At 45.6% G+C, this 19,968-nt stretch overlaps 1 protein-coding gene across 1 annotated transcript in view; it reads left to right on the forward strand.

Annotated features, from left to right (window-relative positions):
- The window catches only part of ALG9 (ALG9 alpha-1,2-mannosyltransferase), a 106,103-nt gene that overhangs the window by 72,978 nt on the left and 13,157 nt on the right, over positions 1 to 19,968 (forward strand). Inside the window, exon 14 of the mRNA XM_081099171.1 lies at positions 9,181 to 9,311. Coding sequence (XP_080955297.1) covers positions 9,181 to 9,311 — 131 coding nt within the window. The remainder of the gene's footprint in view (positions 1 to 9,180; positions 9,312 to 19,968) is intronic.

Genomic DNA, 19,968 nt, shown 5'->3' on the forward strand with positions numbered 1-19,968 from the left:
TTATTACAGTGTGATTTTATCTTTATTATATGCTATTTTAGAGGAAATAGATTGTCCTCTCAGGGCTAGAAGCTACGGGAAGACATTCTTGGCACTTACTAATAGCTGGTCATAGTTTTTAACACTTGGTGTTTGAAGTTTTCCAGCAAACTGGTGCAGCTCATGGCCTTTCCTTTTTGACTGCCTGCTGTGTGCTGGGGACTGTACCAGGCACCAGGGCTACAGTGGTGATCTAGACCGACTCAGAGCTGAGCGCTCAGCTGTAAGAGGACCTGGGCCTTGCTGTCATTGCTCACAGAGGGCACATATGAATCAAAATTTATTACATGTTTTGGAAAGAAAGAAGAATTCTGAATACAGCTTAAAGGTTCAATATTAAATGTATAACATATGTCAGCCACTGTTGCTATTTGATAGCCTCAGTTATGATCACATTTTACTTAGTTATGGGCAGAGTTTCTAAACAGTGTTTTTCCGCTTCAATTCTCCCATTTGTCTTGGAAGTTATAGGACAGTAGATTTCGAGTGATCTTTCACATTCTCCTCTTGAACTCTTAGAGGATTCTTTATTGCAGTTGTTTACCAGGGAATTTTTAGTGACATTTGAGAAATAAGACCTGTCTTATATATGGAGATGGTTTCTCTGTGATGTTCTTGAACCTCATGTTGGCCTTTGACAGAGATCTCTATTTTTATAGCCTTCATGCGTCATTGTCATTTCCAGCTAATAGATGCCTAAATTCACGTTCACATCCTTCCCGTCTGAGGACTTGTGGGGCATGGCTCATGCAGCTGAGTAGACAGCAGGGAAGGTCGCTGAGAAAAGGAGGTTGGACCATTAGCTCTTTCCTTGTCCCCACATGGCATTCTAAACTGATAAATTTACTGTTCGGTACAGCTGTCGCACCTGTTCCCATTGTCACCTCTTCTCAGTCTTCAGCCTCCTCACAGCCTTCTGTGGCTTTTGAAATCCCTCTCCCCCTGAATTTCAGAACTGTGTCCTCTGATTCTTTTCCTGTAACCTTTGTAATAGTCCCCCCTGGCCCTTGCTTTTTCCACTTCTTTCTTCTGCCTGTACAGTAGGCATCCACCAGGTTTATCTGTGGTCTTCTCCTCTCTGACCTTTTCTTGTCCCCCTTTTCCTATGCTTTCACCTTTTCCCTCCTCTTATTTTCACTTTTTTTCCTCATGCATTCTTGTGTGCATTTGTTAAAGGTGCATATACTTAGCACCTACTGTGTGCTTTAAGAAAACCTTTAGAGCAGCAGTTGCCAACCGGTGGTCGGAGGACCACTCGTGGTCCGTGAGGTCCGAAAGGTTGGCGATCGCTGGTTTAAGGAAACCTACTATGCTAGGTTTGTGGAATGCATGAGTAAATGAGACAGAGCCCCAGCTTCCATAGAATTGACTGATTTCCCAATTAATTTGTAAATTATAATTGTGAAATGTTTTAGTGGAGAATTACTGGTTGCTGTAAGACCATGTAATCTGGGGACCTCTCTTAGCTCAAGTGAACAGTGAAGTCCTTCTTAAGGAAGTCATTGTTAGTTTAAATCTGAAGAAGGAATGGGAATTTATGAGGTGGACACAGAGAGTGTTTGGCAGTAGGAACAGAAAACCACTCTCTCAGTGCCCCAGGCACATCGGCCTTCTTTCAGTTACTTGAATACACAGCGCTTTTCCCACCTCAATCCGTGTGAAACAAGTTAACCATCTTTTCTACATCTCGCCCAAGTGATTCTTCACTGCAGCCCCTCTTTTCCCAGGTCACTGGATTAGACATTTTGGTACCAGTGATTTCCTTTGAAATAGACCTGACATTTACCCTTTCTTTGTTCTTCATTATCAGTGCCTAGAACTTCAAGGTGTCATCACTTCACCACTGGGTACTGCGTTAGTGTCCGGTGTCCTGAGGACTGAGGTCCTGTTCCTGCCTTTCCTCCAGCACTTCCTTGGCCCATCCTAGTATGGACCTCTCTTTCTGAGACATATATATCCTATCTAATAAAAGAGAAACATGGTAATTAGCCATACCTCCGCTACCCTTCCCATTGGCTAATCAGGGCGACATGTAAATTAACTGCCAGCCAAGATGGCGGCCGGCAGCCAGGCAGCTGGAAGCGAACAGGAGGCTTGCTTGCTTCAGTGACGGAGGAAGCTAACGTTCCCCGCCTGCCTTGCTGGCCTCTGAGCTTGCAGTTTGAAACATTGTTACAAATATAGAACCTAAACAAAACCCCAGAAACCTGCTTTCAGCCAGCTGGGATCTCAGAGCTGGAGTTGAAACAGTGTTTCGATTATAGAACCCAAACAAACCAGATACCTGCTTTCAGCAGCCGTGGCCTCAGAGCTGGAGCCAAGCCTCAGAGCTAAAGCTGGCCCAGAATAAAAAGAAAAAAGAAAAAAAGGAGCGGTTGGGAGCTTCAGTCACCTGCCAGCCTGAAAACAGCCCTCAGCCCCTCACCCAGACTGGCCAGGCACCCAAGTGGGACCCCCACCCTGATCCAGGACACCCTTCAGGGCAAACCAGCCGGCCCCCACCCATGCACCAGGCCTCTATCCTATATAGTAAAAGGGTAATATGCCTCCCAGCACCGGGATCAGCGGAGCCGAGAGGCCTCCCGGCACCGGGATCAGCGTAACGGGGGCAGCGCCCAAACCCCCTGATCGCCCTGCTCTGTGTGTGACAGGGGGCGGTGCCCCAACTCCCCTATCGGCCCTACTCTGTGAGTGACAGGGGGGAGCTCCTCAACCCCCTGATCGGCCCTGCTCTGTGCGTGACAGAAGGGAGCTCCCCAACCCCCTGATCGACCCTGCTCTGTGCGTGACAGGGTACGGAGCCCCAACCCCCCTGATGGGCCCTGCTCTGTGAGTGACAGGGGGCAGCGCCCCAACCCCCTGATCGGCCCTGCTCAGTGTGTGACAGGGTGCGGCGCCCCAACACCCCCCCCTCACGGGCCCTGCTCTGTGTGTGATGGGGTAGAGCCATAACCTCCCCATCGACCCTGCCCTGAGTGTGACAGGGTGCGGCGCCCCAATCCCCTGATCGGCCCTGCTCTGTGGGTGATAGAGGGTGGTGCCCCAACCCCCTGATCCGCCCTGCTCTGTGTGTGACAGGGGGCGGTGCCACAACTCCCCTATCGGCCCTACTCTGTGAGTGACAGGGGGAAGCTCCTCAACCCCCTGATCGACCCTGCTCTGTGCATGACAGGGGGGAGCTCCCTAACCCCCTGATCAACCCTGCTCTGTGTGTGACAGGGTACGAAGTCCCAACCCCCCTGATGGGCCCTGCTCTGTGAGTGACAGGGGGCAGCACCCCAACCCCCTGATTGGCCCTGCTCTGTGCGTGACAGGGCGTGGCGCCGCAACCTCCCCATCGACCCTGCCTTGAGTGTGACAGGGGGTGGTGCCCCAACCCCCCAATCGGCCCTACCCTGAGCGTGACTGAGGGTGGCATCACAACCTCCCGATCCGCCCTGCTCTGTGCATGACAGGGGGCGGCGCCCTAACTCCCCAATGGGCCCTGCTCTGAGCCCGACCAGGGCCTGCACCTAGGGATTGGGCCTGCCCTCTGCCACCCGGGAGCAGGGCTAAGCCAGCAGGTCGTTATCTCCCGAGGGGTCCCAGACTGGGAGAGGGCACAGGCCTGGCTGAGGGACCCCCCCTCCCCCGAGTGCACAAATTTTTGTTCACCGGGCCTCTAGTTTTAGCATAATGCCCTCAAGTTTCATTTATGCTGTCACAAATAGCAGTGTTTCCTTCCTTTTTATGACTGAATAGTATTTCATTGTGTGTGGTATATACACATCACATTTCACCCATTGATGGATACTTAGGTTGTTTCCTTGTCTTGGCTATCTTCTATAATAATAAAAGCGTAATATGCTAATTAGACCGGACCACCAAACGACCTCCAGACGTTATTCCAGACGTCCTTCTGAACATAGCCGCCATGGTGGGGGCCAAGTCAGGGGCAGTTAGGGGTGATCAGGAAGGCAGGTAAGCAGTTAGGGACAATCAGGCAGGCAGGCAAGTGGTTAGGGGCATTTAGGCAGGTAGGCAGAGTGGTTAGGGGCGATCAGGCAGGCAGGTGAGCATGTAGGGGTGATAAGGTAGGGATACAGATTGGTTAGGAGCGATCAGGCAGGCAGGCGAGCAGTTAGGAGCCAGTGGTCCTGGATTATGAGAGGGATGTCTGACTGCCGGTTTAGCAGGGTCGGGCCTAAACCAGCAGTCAGACATCCCCCAAGGGGTCCTGGATTGCGACAGGTAGCAGGCTGGGCTGAAGAACCCCCTCCACCCCTGACTCCGTACACGAATTTTGTGCACTGGGCCTCTAGTCATAAATAATGCTGCAGTGAACATGGGGGTGCACATGTCCCTTTAAGATAGTGATTTCATTTCCTTCATATATATATACCCAAACTAGGATTGTTGGATAATATAGTAGGTAGTTATGTTTTTAATTTGTTGAGGAACCTCCTTGCTGTTTCCCATAAAGGCTATACCAGTTGACATTCCTACCAAGTATGTACCCAAGGTTCCCTTTTCTCTACATCTTTACTAGCACTTGTTATCTTTTATCTTTTTGATGATAGCCATTCTAACAGGTGTGGGTGATATTTCTTTGTGGTCTTTGTGTTTTTAAAAATATATTCTTAGTGATTTTTAGAGAGAGAGGCAAGGATAGATAGAAACATCAATGAGAGCAGAACATTCATTGGCTGCCTTCTGCACGCCCCCACTGGGGATCGAGCCCAAAACCCGGGCATGTGCCCCAACCAGGAATTGAACCAGTGACCTTCTTGGTGCATTGGTCGATACTCAACCACTGAGCAACACCAGCTGGGCTCTCATTGTGGTTTTGCTTTGCATTTCCCTAATGATCACTAATATTAAGCACCTTTTCATGTACCTGTATGACTTTGTAAAAGTGTTTGTTGAGGACCTTTGCCCATTTTTAAATCAAATATTTGTTGTGCCCTAACTGGTTTGGCTCAGTGGTTAGAGCATCGGCCTATGGACTGAAAGGTCCCAGGTTCAATTCCGGCCAAGGGCATGTACCTTGGTTGCAGGCACATCCCCAGTAAGAGGTGTGCAGGAGGCAGCTGATAGATGTTTCTCTCTCAATGATGTTTCTAACTCTCTATCCCTCTCCCTTCCTCTCTGTAACAAATCAATAAAATATATTTAAAAAAATATTTGTTGTTTTGCTATTGAGTTGTATGGATTCCTTATATATTTTGAGCATTAATACCTTATCAGATATATGGTTTGCAAATATTGTTTTTTATTTCGTAGGTTGCCTTTTTATTGATTGATTGTTAGAGCTTCTTTTTCTAATTATCTTATTTCATCTCTAATAGAGAGCCTGCCCTTGATCATACTAACCATTTTTATGCCAGAGGCTTTTGTTCTTGTGTGTTTCAGTTGTTCAGTAACTGTTTCCTAGAAAAAAAGAATCTTTAGCATCTGTTTCCTAGAAAGGATTTAAAGAGATTACATTTTAAAAAATGGATTAGGATTGCAATTAATATGATTTTTGTCTTGATTTATGTCTTTTCTTAAAAATATTTTTTTATTGATTTCAGAGAGAAAGGGGAGAAAGAAAAAAACATCAATGATGAAAGAAAAATCATGAATACTCCCTACTGGGGATCCAGCCTGCAATGCGGGCAGTGCTCTGACTGGGAATCAAACCTGGGACTCTTCAGTCCTCAGGCCATTGCTCTCTATCCACTGAGCCAAACCAGCTAGGGCAGTTTCTGTCTTTATAAAACTTTACTTTAAATGGAATTTATATATGGATGGTTAATGAGTGGAGCCTAAAGCTGACTGGCATAGTTGGGCATTAATTAGTTACTATCCACATCTCTGAAAGACCATGTACCCAACACCCAGTCTAGATAATGAGGTCTGTAGTGTGTCTGGCTGAGGTCAAGTATTAAAATGTCCTACTCAGAGCTCCCTCACCAAAGGAGGTCTAGGCATGAGACCATGAGAGTCCGTGGCCCTTGCTGCTTTTGTTTGATTTCAGAGACATGGTACTTGCAAAACTTAAAAAAAAAAGTTTTCATGTTTTCAAAATCCTTGGGAGCTACAGAGTGGAGGTTCAGACCAAAAAGGTTGCTTCCTGAAGTGTTTATGCAAAGGGTCATTTTTAGAGCGTTCTGTGGAATGGAATTGGATCTGACGTCAATTCTCAGTATGCTTTCTCTCCCCTGGAGAAACAGCCCATATGCACAGCCAGATGTGAGACTGGAATCTTCATTACATAAAAATAATGCTGGGAGAAAATGAGACTATTACTCTGAGTGAGAGGTTGGGGAAGAACAGAGTTTACTGTAAGCCAGAGGTGACTGAGTTTTTCTTATATGCACTTAAAAAACCTTCAGTTCTGTGTAATCCATAGTGCATAAAGCATAAGTGTGCAGTAAATTAATAATAATAGAATACTTGTGCAACCATCACCCAGGGCATTGCCAGCACTCAGAAGCTTCCAGCAGTTCCTTTTGACTACCTACTCACCCTTCAGATGGAGCTTCCCAACTCTATGATAATAATTTCTTTGTTTTCCTCTTTACAGTTACTCCTCTTATATGCATTCCTAAACAGGATGAGTTAGTTTTGCCTGTTGTAGAACTTCATATACATGGAATCATATTGCATTTTTGCGTGTCTTAATCCTTTAACTCAACATTTTGTTTGTGATAATCATGCATGTTGTTGCATATATCTGTGGTTTGTTCTTTTTTATTACTATACTAGAGGCCCGATGCACGAAATTTGTGCAAGAATAGGCCTTCCTTCCCCTAGCTACTGGCACCGGCTTCCCTCTGGCACCCAGGACTTGGGCTTCCCTCGCAGCCCTGGCTTCGTCTGGAAGGATGTCTGGTCTAATTAGCATATTACTCTTTTATTATTATAGACTAGAGGCCCGGTGCACGAAATTTGTGCTGGGGGGTGGGGATCCCTCAGCCCGGCCTGCATCCTCTCTAATCCAAGACCCCTCGGGGGATGTCAACTGCTGGTTTAGGCCTGATCCCACAGACCGGGAGCCCTCAGGGGATGTCTTACTGATGGCTCCCTGAGGGGAGCGGGCCTAAGTCACAATCTGGCCTCCCTCTGTGGGAGGTGACCAGGTTGATCAGGGGAAGGCGCTGCCCTCATCACCCCAGCCACTGCTGTTGCCTCTGGCCCATCACCACGCCACTGCTGCTGCCGCTTCTGACCTCCCTCTGCGGGAAGCGACTGGGCAATCAGGGGAAGGTGCCCCCCATCACCCCAGCCACTGCTGCTGCTGCCTCTGGCCTCCCTCCGTGGGGGGAGGCAGGGGGGACAACTGGGCAATCAGGGGAAGGCGCCACCCCCATCACCTCACTGCTGCTGCCACTGCCAGCCTTCACAGCGGCCTGCCCTCGGCCCTCATAGTCGCCATGGCTGCCTTCCCTTTGCCCTTGCAGCCGCCGCCATGGCTGCCTGCCTTTGGCCCTCATAGCCACTGCGGCTTTGTCCAGAAGACTTCTGGTCTAATTAGCATATTACCCTTTTATTAGTATAGATAGTATTTAATTGTATGGCTATACCACAATTTATTATTTTATTGTTGGATGTTTGATTTTTTCTCATCTGAACCAACTGCAAATAATGACACTGAACATTCTTGAACTTGTCTTTTTCTACATGCATTTCCTTTGGATATGCTTAGCTTGAACCATGTGAAATGACCATTTTTGTGCATTAAACAGTCAGATATTAATGATTTCATATGGTTCAATCTAATACCTAGGAGTAGAATTGTTGGATCATAGGAGATACCTATGTTCAATTTTAGTAGATTTGTCCAGTTTTTTGAAAATCTTCTACCAACTTTATCTCCTGGACCCGTTCTTTTGGGTTTTTATGGATTCTTCATTACATAGTCATGATTAATGAAATCATTGGCCATTGGTGATTAAACTCAGGGTATAATTTCTCTTTCCTCCTCAGAGGTCAGGGGTAGGGCTGAAAGTTTGAACCCTCTAATCACTTGGTGACCAGCCTCCTCCCTCATTTTTAGGTGCTTTCCAAAAGTTACCCTGTTAATATAAACTCAGTTGCTGTTGAAAGCGGCTTGCTATGAATAATGAGACACCCCTTTCATCTCTATGGCTTTGGAGGAATTTCAGGAACTGAGGAAATGAACTATTTAACTGCAGAAGTATCCTACAGTTTATAGCATATTCCATTGAATTAATTTTGTTATAAGCACAATACCAATTATGTGTGTGGGGGAGGGGGGGTTCCTGTTTGTTTGTTTTTAATATTTTTATTGATTTCAGAGAGGAAGGGAGAGGGAGAGAGAGAAACATCAATGATGAGAGAGAATCATTGATTGGCTGCCTCCTGCACACCCCACACTGGGGATTGAGCCCACAGCCCAGGCATGTGCCTCAACCAGAAGTGGAACCATGACCTCCACATTCATAGGTTGACGCTTAACCACTGAGCTACCTTGGCCAGGCCCAACATGGTTATAATATTCTCTTCTGAGCACCTGTGATGCTGTGTTGTCTCAATGATGTGAGCAACTGAATGACTAGTTTTGCTTATTGTTACAACATATTTTTCATAATCTTCTCCACTCTTACAGTTTATTGATCTTTTACTGCAGGAACAGTTCCCATGTCTCTGTCTGTTCTGTTGAATTTTTGAAGGAGACGATATGCATGATATCTCTGCACCCTCACTTGGCTCTGTCAGCAGAGACAGGGTTTCCTTTCACATTAGCATGTGTGTTTAGTCTTGCCTTTCAATCTCCGCATTAAGAAGTGATCATTGGGAGGGAGCAATAGTGAACAAGAGAAGATACGTAATTTTTCGAGTAGGTTGTAGACTCATGCTAGTTTCACAAGTGTGTTTGGCTAAAAGGACTTAATACCCAAACTAGAATCAAAACTCACAAAGCTTACATATATTTTGGCTCGGTGCGTGCATATCTCCCCCTTACTCCCAGAAGCCTAGGTAATACCCCAACACCCAACACTCTTATCTGAGTGGAGAGAACACAGGTAACATTTGAGGACTTGGATGCTTGTGCTTCTAAAACTCTGTGGGAATGCTTAGAATTGCAGTTTATGTTCCTGACCCTGAAGGCACCTTTGTAATTACTAATGAAGAGTTGGCCTTTCTCCATTGCAGATTGACATCAGTAAATGCCATTATTTAGTGGATTTGGACACCATGAGAGAAACACCCCGGGAGCCAAAATACTCATCTAACAGGGAAGAATGGATCAGCCTGGCCTACAGACCGTTCCTGGATGCTTCCAGGTATGTGGCTTTAGTCCTAAGTGATGTGTTAGGATTAGTGAAGGTGAAAATTGGAATCTAGGATTGAATAACTTCCAGCCCTGGGCTGACGCTAGTAGCCATCATTTTACTTTATTTTTATTTAGACCCAAGCACATCTTCTATCCTTGTCCAGTTTCCTGAGAAATCTAAAAGCACTCTATTTTTCTAGGTAACAGAATACAAAATATATTCTAGTATCATCTAAATAAAAGAATCTAAGTAAAGCAGATGGATCCATGAAGAAAATACAAATAAGTGTTTAACATTGATTTTTTTCAGCAACCAACGTCATCTATTTTAACTGAGAGCATTCTAACACAATTAGGAAGATTGACTCTGTCCTTTAAGGAGCTAGAAGTTCGTATCCATTATTTTTAGGCACAAGGCTCGGCCAGGGATGGGATAGGCCTTACTATGTCTTAACTAGAGAAACCAAATAGACCCGGGCATGGCTGGCTCTTCAGAAAGGTCTCAGAATTAATGATGAGAGGGGAGTCAGGGCATTCGGTGAAGTGGTAATGGGGCGGGGGTGAGTTGGAAGGGTCAGGCTGTCTGTGGGCAGAGATCCAGGTAAACAGACAGTTGAAGTTGAGGAGGGTCAGGGAGTCCCAGAATCCAAGAGGTTGGGCAAAGAGCAAAAGGTAGAGGAGCTTGTCTTGAGAGACAGGTCTGGGACTCAGAAACAGGGAAGAGAATGTTTTTAGGAGGAGGGGGTCATCAGAAGCTGCTGATAAATCAACTGAGAGGAAGAATAATTAATTGTCCATTGGACTTGGCAGCTGATAAAAGTAATTTTGGTGGAGTAGTGGGGCGTAAGCCCTTGAGAGATTAGATGGGCCAAAGCAAAAACAGAATACGTATTGGAAAAGGCAAATATAGACAAGTCTTTTGGAAGGTTTTGCTATAAAGGGAAACAGAGAAACAAGGCTATTGCTCATGCTGGGTGTAGGGAAGTGCTGACTAGAAAGATTTTTATCCTTAAAATTTTTTTATTATGGTAATATAGATAGATAGATAGATAGATAGATAGATAGATAGATATGACATAAAATTTGACATTTTAATCACTTAAAATTCAGTGGCATTAATTACACTTACAGTATTGTGCAACCATTACCATTATCTTTTTTTAATTGAGATATAATTGGCATATAACATCCATGTAAGTTTGAGGTGTACATTTCTTTTTTGTGTTGAGAATACCACTATTTGCAAAACTTTTCTGTCACCCCAAACTGTTCCTCTTTTACTTTTTTAAGATGAGGAAAGTAACATCATGTTACATACTGATGGAAGTGGTCTCTTATAGAGCTGAAACCTGATCATGGAGAAAGGAAAGAATTGCTGGAGCACTGCCCTTGAGTTAGTGAGAGGAGCTGCACAATAAGTCAGGATGTGCTGTAGGCAGGCGTACAGATAGGTCTCTGAACAGCGCTGCCCGGGAGAACTTCCTACAGGATGGAGATGTTCTGCTCCATCCAATACAGGAGCCACAGCCATGAAGTAGTAGCTGTTAAGCAGTCGAAAAGAGACCAGCAAGACTAAGGAACCAAATTGTGAGTTTTATTTAATCTTAACTAATTTAAATAGCCACACGTAGTACTAGACAGCATACTAGCACCAGGCAGCAGGGAGGTGTGATGATGGGGGTCTGGAGGTTCTCTTCTGACAGCCTCCGTTTTCTGAGCAAAAAGGAGTAGGGTTCTCGGATGAAGAGGGAGACTAGGGAACGAGGTGTTAGAGATTTGAGGAGAGAGAAGGAGTGAAATAATTGATGAGAGTAAGAGACAAAAGGAGCTTGAGAATTATGGTATGATTGGAGGACAGACTCAGGAACTCACTTGAATGTTATTTTCTATTTCTATAGATTTGCCTTTTCTGAACCTTTCTTTGCTCAGTTGGTTAGAGCATCATCCCCATATGCCAAGCTTGCAGGTTCAAGCCCTGGTCAGGGCACATACAAAAAGCAACAATGAGTGCATAAATAAGTACAACAACAAATCGATGTCTCTCTCTCTCTCTCTCTCTCTCTCTCTCTCTCTCTCTCTCTCTCTCTCCTTCCCTCTCCCTCTCGCTCTCCCTCTCCCTCTCCCTCTCCCCCTTCCTCTCTCTCCCTCTTCCCCTTTCCCTCTCTCTCTAAAATCAATCAGTAAATACATTTAAAAATATTTTTGATTTCAGAGAGGAAAGGAGAGGGAAAAAGAGATGGAAACATCGACGAGAATCATTGATCGGCTGCCTCTTGCACACCCCCTACTGGGGATCGAGCCCAAAACCCAGGCGGGTGCCCTTGACCGAATCAAACCTGGGACCCTTTGGTCCACAGGCTGATGCTCTAGCCACTGAGCCAAACTAGCTAGGACAATAAATTTTTTAAAAGTCACTTGAGTCTTAAGTGGGACCAATGTGGTTGCTTCTCTTTTCCAGCTACTTATAGCTGTGTAGTGAATCACAAAACAGGCGAATTTAGTAACAACAACAACACATACAGCTTTATTGAAATATAAGTTACATACCATAAAATGTACCCATTTTAAGTGTACAATTCAATGATCATTAGTAAATTTACCAAGTTGTGTAACCATCACCACAGTTCAATTTTAGAACATTTCTATCACTCCAGCAAGAGCCCCCTTTCCCACTCTCAGCTCCAGAGAACCACTCATTATTTTCTATTTCTATGGATTTGTCTTTTTTTTTTTTTAATAGTATTCACGTTCTTTGTTTTTTTAAAAAATATTTTATTGATTTTTTTTTACAGAGAGGAAGGAAGAGGGATAGAGAGTTAGAAACATCGGTGAGAGAGAAACATCGATCCGCTGCCTCCTGCACACCTCCTATTGGGGATGTGCCCGCAACCAAGGTATATGCCCTTGACCAGAATCGAACCTGGGACCTTTCAGTCCGCAGACTGACGCTCTATCCACTGAGCCAAACCGGTCAGGGCATATGGATTTGTCTTTTGTGAACCTTTCATATAAGCAAAATTATGTAATATGTGGGGTCTTGTATCAGGATTTTTCCACTTAGCATGTTTTTGAGGTTTATTCATATGATAACATATATCAGTGCTGTCCTTTTTATTGCTGAATACTATTCCATTCTGTGGATATACCCATTGTGTTTATCCCTTTACCAGTTGATGGATATTCAGGTTATTTCCACTTTTGGGTTATTATATATAATACTGCTTTGAACATTCATTTGCCTGCCTTAGGGTTGGGTTTTAGCCTAAAAAGTTCAACAAAACATGAAATGGCAAGGGAAGTGAGGGTTTGTGCAGGGAAGTGATATAATGATCGATGGCCTTAAGTTGGGTAAGGAGGGAAGGACAGGACATGGAGGAAGTGGGAAGCCATGAAGGGTGGTAGAGTCATGGATGGATTGATGTTAAAACTGTCAGAATTGGAGAGTAAGAGGAGGGTGTTGGAGAGAAGCAGTGTGAGGGTATGAAGTTGTTCTTTGGTGCCTGGCTTGTTATTTGATGTAGTAGTTGGGGTAGGTCTCCACTGTGACTTCAAATGTTTTGGGGTCAAGAAACTGTGACAACATGAGATCTGGGCCTGGGAAGATCTCCAGCTCTGAGAGGACAGCAGATCCCAAGCAGCCTTCCTACTGACAACGGGAACTTCATGGTTCCCAAACACTGACCAGCAGTACATTGCTCGCAGAATAAACTGTTCATGGCACATGGGGCAAGTGAGTTTTTTTGAGGTGACCTATTTTCATTCTGGTTTTGAAGGATTGAAAGGAGAAGGGTTCCTACCCTAGTTGGTTTGGCTCAGTGGATAGAGCATCGGCCTGCGGACCAAAGGGTCCCGTGTTTGATTCCAGCCAAGGGCACGGTCAAGGGCACATACCTCGTACCTCCCTGGCCCAGGTCCTGGTGGGGTGGGGGTTGGGGGGGCGTGCAGGAGGCAACCAATGATATGTTTCTCTTGCGTTGATATTTCTCTCTTTCCCTCTCTCTTCTACTTTCTCTAAAAATCAATGGAAAAATATCCTCAGGTGAGGATTAAAAAAAGGAAAAGGGTTCCTCATTCCCTTTCCCCTTTGGCTGGTGCACATAAACTGAGAGCCCCTGGGACAAGGTGAAGACACATGACATGTGTGCGCTTTTCACTGGAAAACTTGAGGGAAGAATAAAAGGTGCTGGTCACCTCCCACCTGTCTCGTGGTGAGCAGGGTGACTGGAGGGCACCGGCGATCGCACAGGATGTGGTTGAGAATCACTCCTCCAGGCCTGTGTTCAGCGTGCTCCTCTCCGGCAGGAGCAGGGGACACATGGGGGACGTGCCATTCGCTGTTCCCCACTGAACATCCTGCTTCCCTAACAAACTACATTTTAAGGGCAGAAATAAGGCATAATTGGATCAGTTTGATAAGCATTTATTCAACATCTTCTACATCTAAGACTCTAGACCAGTGGTTGGCAAACTTATTAGTCAACAGAGCCAAATATCAGCAGTACAACAATTGAAATTTCTTTTGAGAGCCAAATTTTTTAAATTTAAACTATATAGGTAGGTACATTGTTATTAACTTAATTAGGGGACTCCTAAGCTGGCCTTTGCTAAAAACGTCCTCAATCTGATTGAGGTACCTTCGCTGAGGTCGACCCCTTCCAACTCTCCCATCCACACTCATCTTGTATACTTGTTTCGTCTATCTCCTTTCGTTCATCCTCTCTGTACGTGCAAACCATCTCAACATACCTTTCTCAATCCTCAACACTACATCTTCTTTCACTCCACAACATTCCCTAAAAATAACTTGATAAACTTTACTTAAAGTTTTAAGTCAACTTCGCACTGTAGGTGCACGCCCGCACGGGGTATTCTGTGGAAGAGCCACACTCAAGGGGCCAAAGGTGGCTCGCGAGCCACGGTTTGCTGACCACTGCTCTAGACGGTGCAGACCGGACCACTGTCTTGGGGAGTTTATTGTATGTGTGGGGAGGTACCCCATAGTTCAGAGAAGTACTATTGGAGCACAGGAGGGAGGATTGATTCCAAAAAGGTCAGGGTGGGAGGAACCAAGGAAGAGTTCAAGAGGAAATGCTATTGAAGATTGCTGCAGTGATAGTGTGGTGTGGCTGAAAGAAGGGGATGTTGGAGGCATAGAAACAAGTTAGGAGACTGAGCTGGTTGACTAGATGAAAGGCACAGTAAACCCTCAATTTTGCAGGCCTTCATTTAATGGACTTTGGACTTAACAGACAAAATTTCCAGTCCGTGTATCATATGTGAGAATTAAATTAAAACTCTGTTAATTTTTAAATGCTTTTAACCAAGGTTTGCTTATAATTAAATTAACAGGTTATTTTTTGTTATTTTTAACACATTTTAGCAAATAGGCCATATGTTTGAAAAAACACTGTAGTAATTTTGCTGACATAAATAAATATACATATCTACAACTATATCTACGTATTTAAATCCAAGAGTTACCGCTCATAAAGAATGATTGGCACATGATCACACTACACTGTGCTGGCAATTGGTTCTGTTGTCCTGTGGCATGACTTTCTATAGCAGTTCTAACTGTGCCAGCCGACGTTCCAAGTGCACTAAGTCACGCCCCCACCCGTGTGCGTTTGTTTACCTGGGTGACTGGTGAATGCACGCATTTACTAGACCTATTCAGTATAAATTTAAAATTACAGTAATACAAATAGAAAACTTTTCTATGAAATTAAACTTTCATACATATGTAATGTTAATTACATAAAACATGACTAAGTTAAAAACAGGTAAACTAACTAATTTGTTATATAATAAAGTGGGTTTTCCCACTTTATTATATAACAGACTTTGGCTTTAACAGATACTCCCTTGCCCAAATTAGTCCGTTATATCAAGGTTTTACTGTAATGAGGGAGTGAACTCAACTGCAAAGGGAGAGATAGACTCAGGAGTCACATTGTTTCAGAGAAAGATCAGGCCAAATTGTAGATCCTGGGAGCCGATGACTTTTCCCAATGGCCTGTGCCAAGCTTTACAATTTTTCCTTTGCTGTTACAAGTGTGATACTAGTTATTGTTATGGGTTGCTTTCTCTAGCTGGGCTGGCCCCAGCTGCTTCTTTGTTTCCTGTGCGCCCACTGAGCACATCTCTAGTGCTGGTGGAGGGAAGGAGCCACTGGGAATGCCTTCCCAAGAAATGTAATCACATTTGTTTCTCAAATGCTTGTCCCTAAAATTTAAATCTTCTTTATAGTTCAGTTTGAAATCATTCCCCCCCACCCCCCCACCCCCGCTTATCCATCTACTAGAGGCCCAGTGCACGGATTCGTGCACCAGTGGGGTCCCTCGGCCTAGCCTGTGGGGATCAGGCTGAAATCAGCTCTCTGACATCCCCCGAGGGGTCCCGGATTGCAAGAGGACACAGGCCAGGTCACGGGACCCCACCAGTGCACAATTGGGCCTGGGGAAGGACCGCAGGAGGGTTCCAGGGTGTGTCCAGCCTGTCTCGCCCAGTCCCGATCGGCCAGACCCCAGCAGCAAGCTAACCTGCCAGTCGCAGCGTTTGCCCCCTGGTGGTCAGTGCACATCATAGTGACTGGTCAAACGGTCGGACACTAGCATATTAGGTTTTTATTATATAGGATTTGTCCTTCTAACATCCATCCAATCAGCAAATACTCTCTGAACACTGCCAAACACTGTCTTAAGTATATAGTGAAAAACAGTATACACAAGCTCCCTGCCTTCTTGAGCCTTACAGTATAATGGATAGGCCAACAGAAATCCTACAAATAAAAATATAATTGCATCCTGTGTTAAGTGCTTTAAGGAAAAATACAGTGAGCTGTGAGAAAAGGAGTCAGCAGTGGGCGGTACCTGCAGTCTTCACCTTATGTACTCAAGCAGATTATTTTTTTTTTTTATTATTATTAGTTAAGGTATTACAAATGTGTCCTCATCCCCCCCTTTAACCCCCAACCTCCCCCCCCACACACAAACTCATGCTCCCATCCCCCCGTTGTCCATGTCCATTGGTTTGGCTTATATACATGTATACAAGTCCTTCTGTTGATCTCTTCCCCTTACCCCCGCCCTCCCCTACTTTCCTTCTGGGGATTGATAGCCTGATCGCTGTTTCTCAGTCTTTGGCTCTGTCCTTTTTCATCAGTCTATGTTGTTCTCTATAATCCACAAATGAGTGAGATCATGTGGTATTTATCTTTCTCTGACTGGCTTATTTCACTTAGCATAATGCTCTCCAGTTCCATCCATGCTGTTGCAAAAGGCAAGAGTTCCTTTTTTTTTACCGCAGCATAGTATTCCATTGTGTATATGTACCACAGTTTTCTAATCCACTCATCTGCTGATGGGCACTTAGGCTGTTTCCAAATCTTAGCTATGGTGAATTGTGCTGCTATGAACATAGGGGTGCATATATCCTTTCTAATTGGCGTTTCTGGTTTCTTGGGATATATTCCTAGGAGTGGGATCACAGGGTCAAATGGGAGTTCCATTTTTAGTCTTCTGAGGTAGCTCCATACTGTTCTCCACAGTGGCTGCACCAGTCTGCATTCCCACCAGCAGTGCAGAAGGGTTCCTTTTTCAAGCAGCTTATTAGGCAGATTTGTAAATAGGAAAATATTTATTGTCCTTGTTGCAGAGCTAGGGCATGCAAGGGTTATAAAAGAAGCAATTAGACAAAGATTTTGCTCTTAAGTAACTTACAACTTTATAGTTATACATACAAAAACAACTTGAAAATAGTATTAAAACCTCAGGAGGCTTGAAGTTATTTGCTAAAACTTCAAAGAAAGGAGAGACCTATGGAGGTTAGAGTATACTGAGAAGGCTTCCTAAAGGAAGTGGTGCTTGGGCCGAGGTTTAAAGGAAAGGGAGGATTTGTACTGGTGGCAAGGAGAGTAGAATCACTTGCATAATTCAAGGAGAGGAAATCCTGAGCATAAGTGGAAAGATAAAAAGAAGCCCATTGGATAAGGGGTGTGAAGATCAATAAAGAAAAGTTCAATTTACCTCTTTGGCTGATTTTTAACTTTCCTTTTAGGTAAAGTGATCTATAATAATATCATTCAAATCAGAATGCTTTTTAAAAGTAAAAGTGGCCTTGCCCTGGGAAAATTGAGATACGTGGTCACCCTGCATTAATGTGGTCAGAGTACAGGGGCTTGTCGCAAAAAAGCAGGACAGGAGAGTAGAGTATGTAGATACAGTTCCTGTGGCCTACAGTCCATGTTTCCCATGCGGATTTGTCCACAGTTTACTTATGTAGTTTAATTTGCTGGCACTCCTTGGTCACTTCTTTCATTTCCCATCCATTCCTGAGATTGGTCTCTGCTGTCTGAAAGGGAAGCAATCAGGAGAGCTTGAAGACAGTACCAGCACAGAAAAACACCATCCTCTGTGTGTCAGGGAGACTCAACTCCAACAGGAATCAGCCTAGTGATTATTACGACACTAGAGGCCTGTGCACGAAATTCGTGCACTTGAGGGGGGCTCCCTCAGTCCAGCCTACGACCTCTCGCAGTCCGGGAGCCCTCGGGGGATGTCCAATTGACGGCAGTTGGACATCCTTAGCGCTTCCATGGAGGTGGGAGAGGCTCCCGCCACCGCTGCTGCGCTCACCAGCCGTAAGCCCCGCTTCTGGCTGAGCAGCACTCCCCCTGTGGGAGCACACTGGCCACCAGGGGGCAGCTCCTGTGTTGAGCATCTGCCCCCTGGTGGTCAGTGTGCACCATAGCAACCGGTCATTCCATAGTTCAGTCAATTTGCATATTAGCCTTTTATTATATAGTACTAGTGGCCCCGTGCAAGAAATTCATGCACTGGGGGTTGTCCCTCAGCCTGGCCTGCACCCTCTTCAATCTGGGACCCCTCGGGGAATGTCTGACTGCCGATTTAGGCCCTAAACGGCATTTGGACATCCCCCTCGCAATCCGGGACCGCTGGCTCCTAACTGCTCACCTGCCTGCCGGCTTGCTCACCCCCAACTGCCCCCCCCCCCCCGCCGGCCTTCTCGCCCCCAACTGCCCCCCATTGCCGGCCTGCTCACCCCCAACTGCCCCCCATTGCCGGACTTCTCGCCCCAACTGTCCTCTCCTGCCGGCCTGATCACCCCCAACTGCCCCCCCTGCTGGCCTGATCGCCCCCAACTGCCCCTTCTGCCAGCATGCTTGCCTCCAACTGCCCCCCCTGCCAGCCTGATCACCCCCAATTGCCCCTCCCACTGGCCTGATAGCCCCCAACTGCCACCCCTGCCAGTATGCTTGCCCCCAACTGTCCCCCCTGCCAGCCTGCTTGCCTCCAGTTGCCCCCCTTGCTGGCCTGCTTGCCCCCCCTGCTGGCCTGCTCGCCCCCAATTGCTCCCCCCCCCCCGCCAGCCTGCTCGCCCCCAACTTCTCCCCCTGCCAGCCTGCTCGCCCCCAACTGCCCCCCCTATTGGCCTGATCACCCCTAACCTCCTCTGCCTCAGCCACACCACCATGGATTTGTCTGGAAGGACGTCCGGAAGATCTCCTAGAAGATCTCCCAGTCTAATTAGCATATTACCCTTTTATTAGTATAGATTAGGATTGCTGCATATTGAAGAATTCTGAATATCTATGAATATGCAAAGAGGCTTGTTTTCTGTTGAAACTGTTGGAAGATAAGCAAGGCCTTTACTGTTGGACTGCTGGAGAAGGACCCCCTAAATAGTGCTAAATGTTGTTAGCCCATTTGGGAGAGTGGCAGCCCAGGTGCTCATCCATTCTTTTCTTCTAAGCTTCTCTGTTTTAACAGGGACTAGAGGTCCCAGATGTCATTAGTTTGAGAGAGGATGCAGGCATAAAATCTTAGTAACCATTTTCTAGTCACCCCTTGCACATAGCTGGTACCATAGCCTCAACTTATACTCTCTGAGTTTGCCATGTCTGTGTCTGGCTAATTTTATAAAGATTTATCAAATTCTATGGCCATCTCCTATTACATAGTTTCTAAAATAAGAGAGGATTTTTTTTCTTTCTTCGAAGGATGATATAATTGCTACTTGTATAAAATAGTCAGCAAGTAGATAGCTGTAATGCCTACTCTGAGATTCCCCAAGAGGAGTGAAGGCAGAGTGTTGCACTAGATTACCAGCTCAGTGGTGGGTTCTTCTCTGAGTATGCTCGGAAGGTTCCGCTCTGGGAGTCTGATGGGAAGTGCCTCTCCAGGATGTTGAAGTTGGCCTCCTGAGCAGCAGGGCCTGTTTGTAGCTTTGGAAGCAAGTTGGGAAGCCCTCCCCCTGCTTCGTACAGCCACATCCTGCCCATTCATTCCTCCTGTGTTACACGTCCCTTTTGTTTTGCTTGCTTTGCTTTCACCTTTGGTTTGTAGATTATGAGATTTTATTCTTCCCTATTTTGGAGCAGATTAGCCTCATCTAACTGAATTTTAGGCTTGCCTGATTAAGGGCTTGAGATAATTTAGGGAGACTTAAGTGGGACAGAATTTCAAAGCTTTGCAAATTTATTATTATACTAGTAACCCGGTGCACAGATTCGTGCACATTGAAAGGAAATTAATTAGAAAGTGGCTGGTGGGGCAGGACTGGGCGAAACAGGGTGGACACGCCCTGGAGCCAACCTCCCGTGGTCCCTCGCTGGCCAGCCGCACCTGGAGTCACACCGTGGCTTG

This window comes from Myotis nattereri (assembly GCF_964212035.1).
Source record: "Myotis nattereri genome assembly, chromosome: 9".
NCBI classification, from domain to species: Eukaryota; Metazoa; Chordata; class Mammalia; order Chiroptera; family Vespertilionidae; genus Myotis; species Myotis nattereri.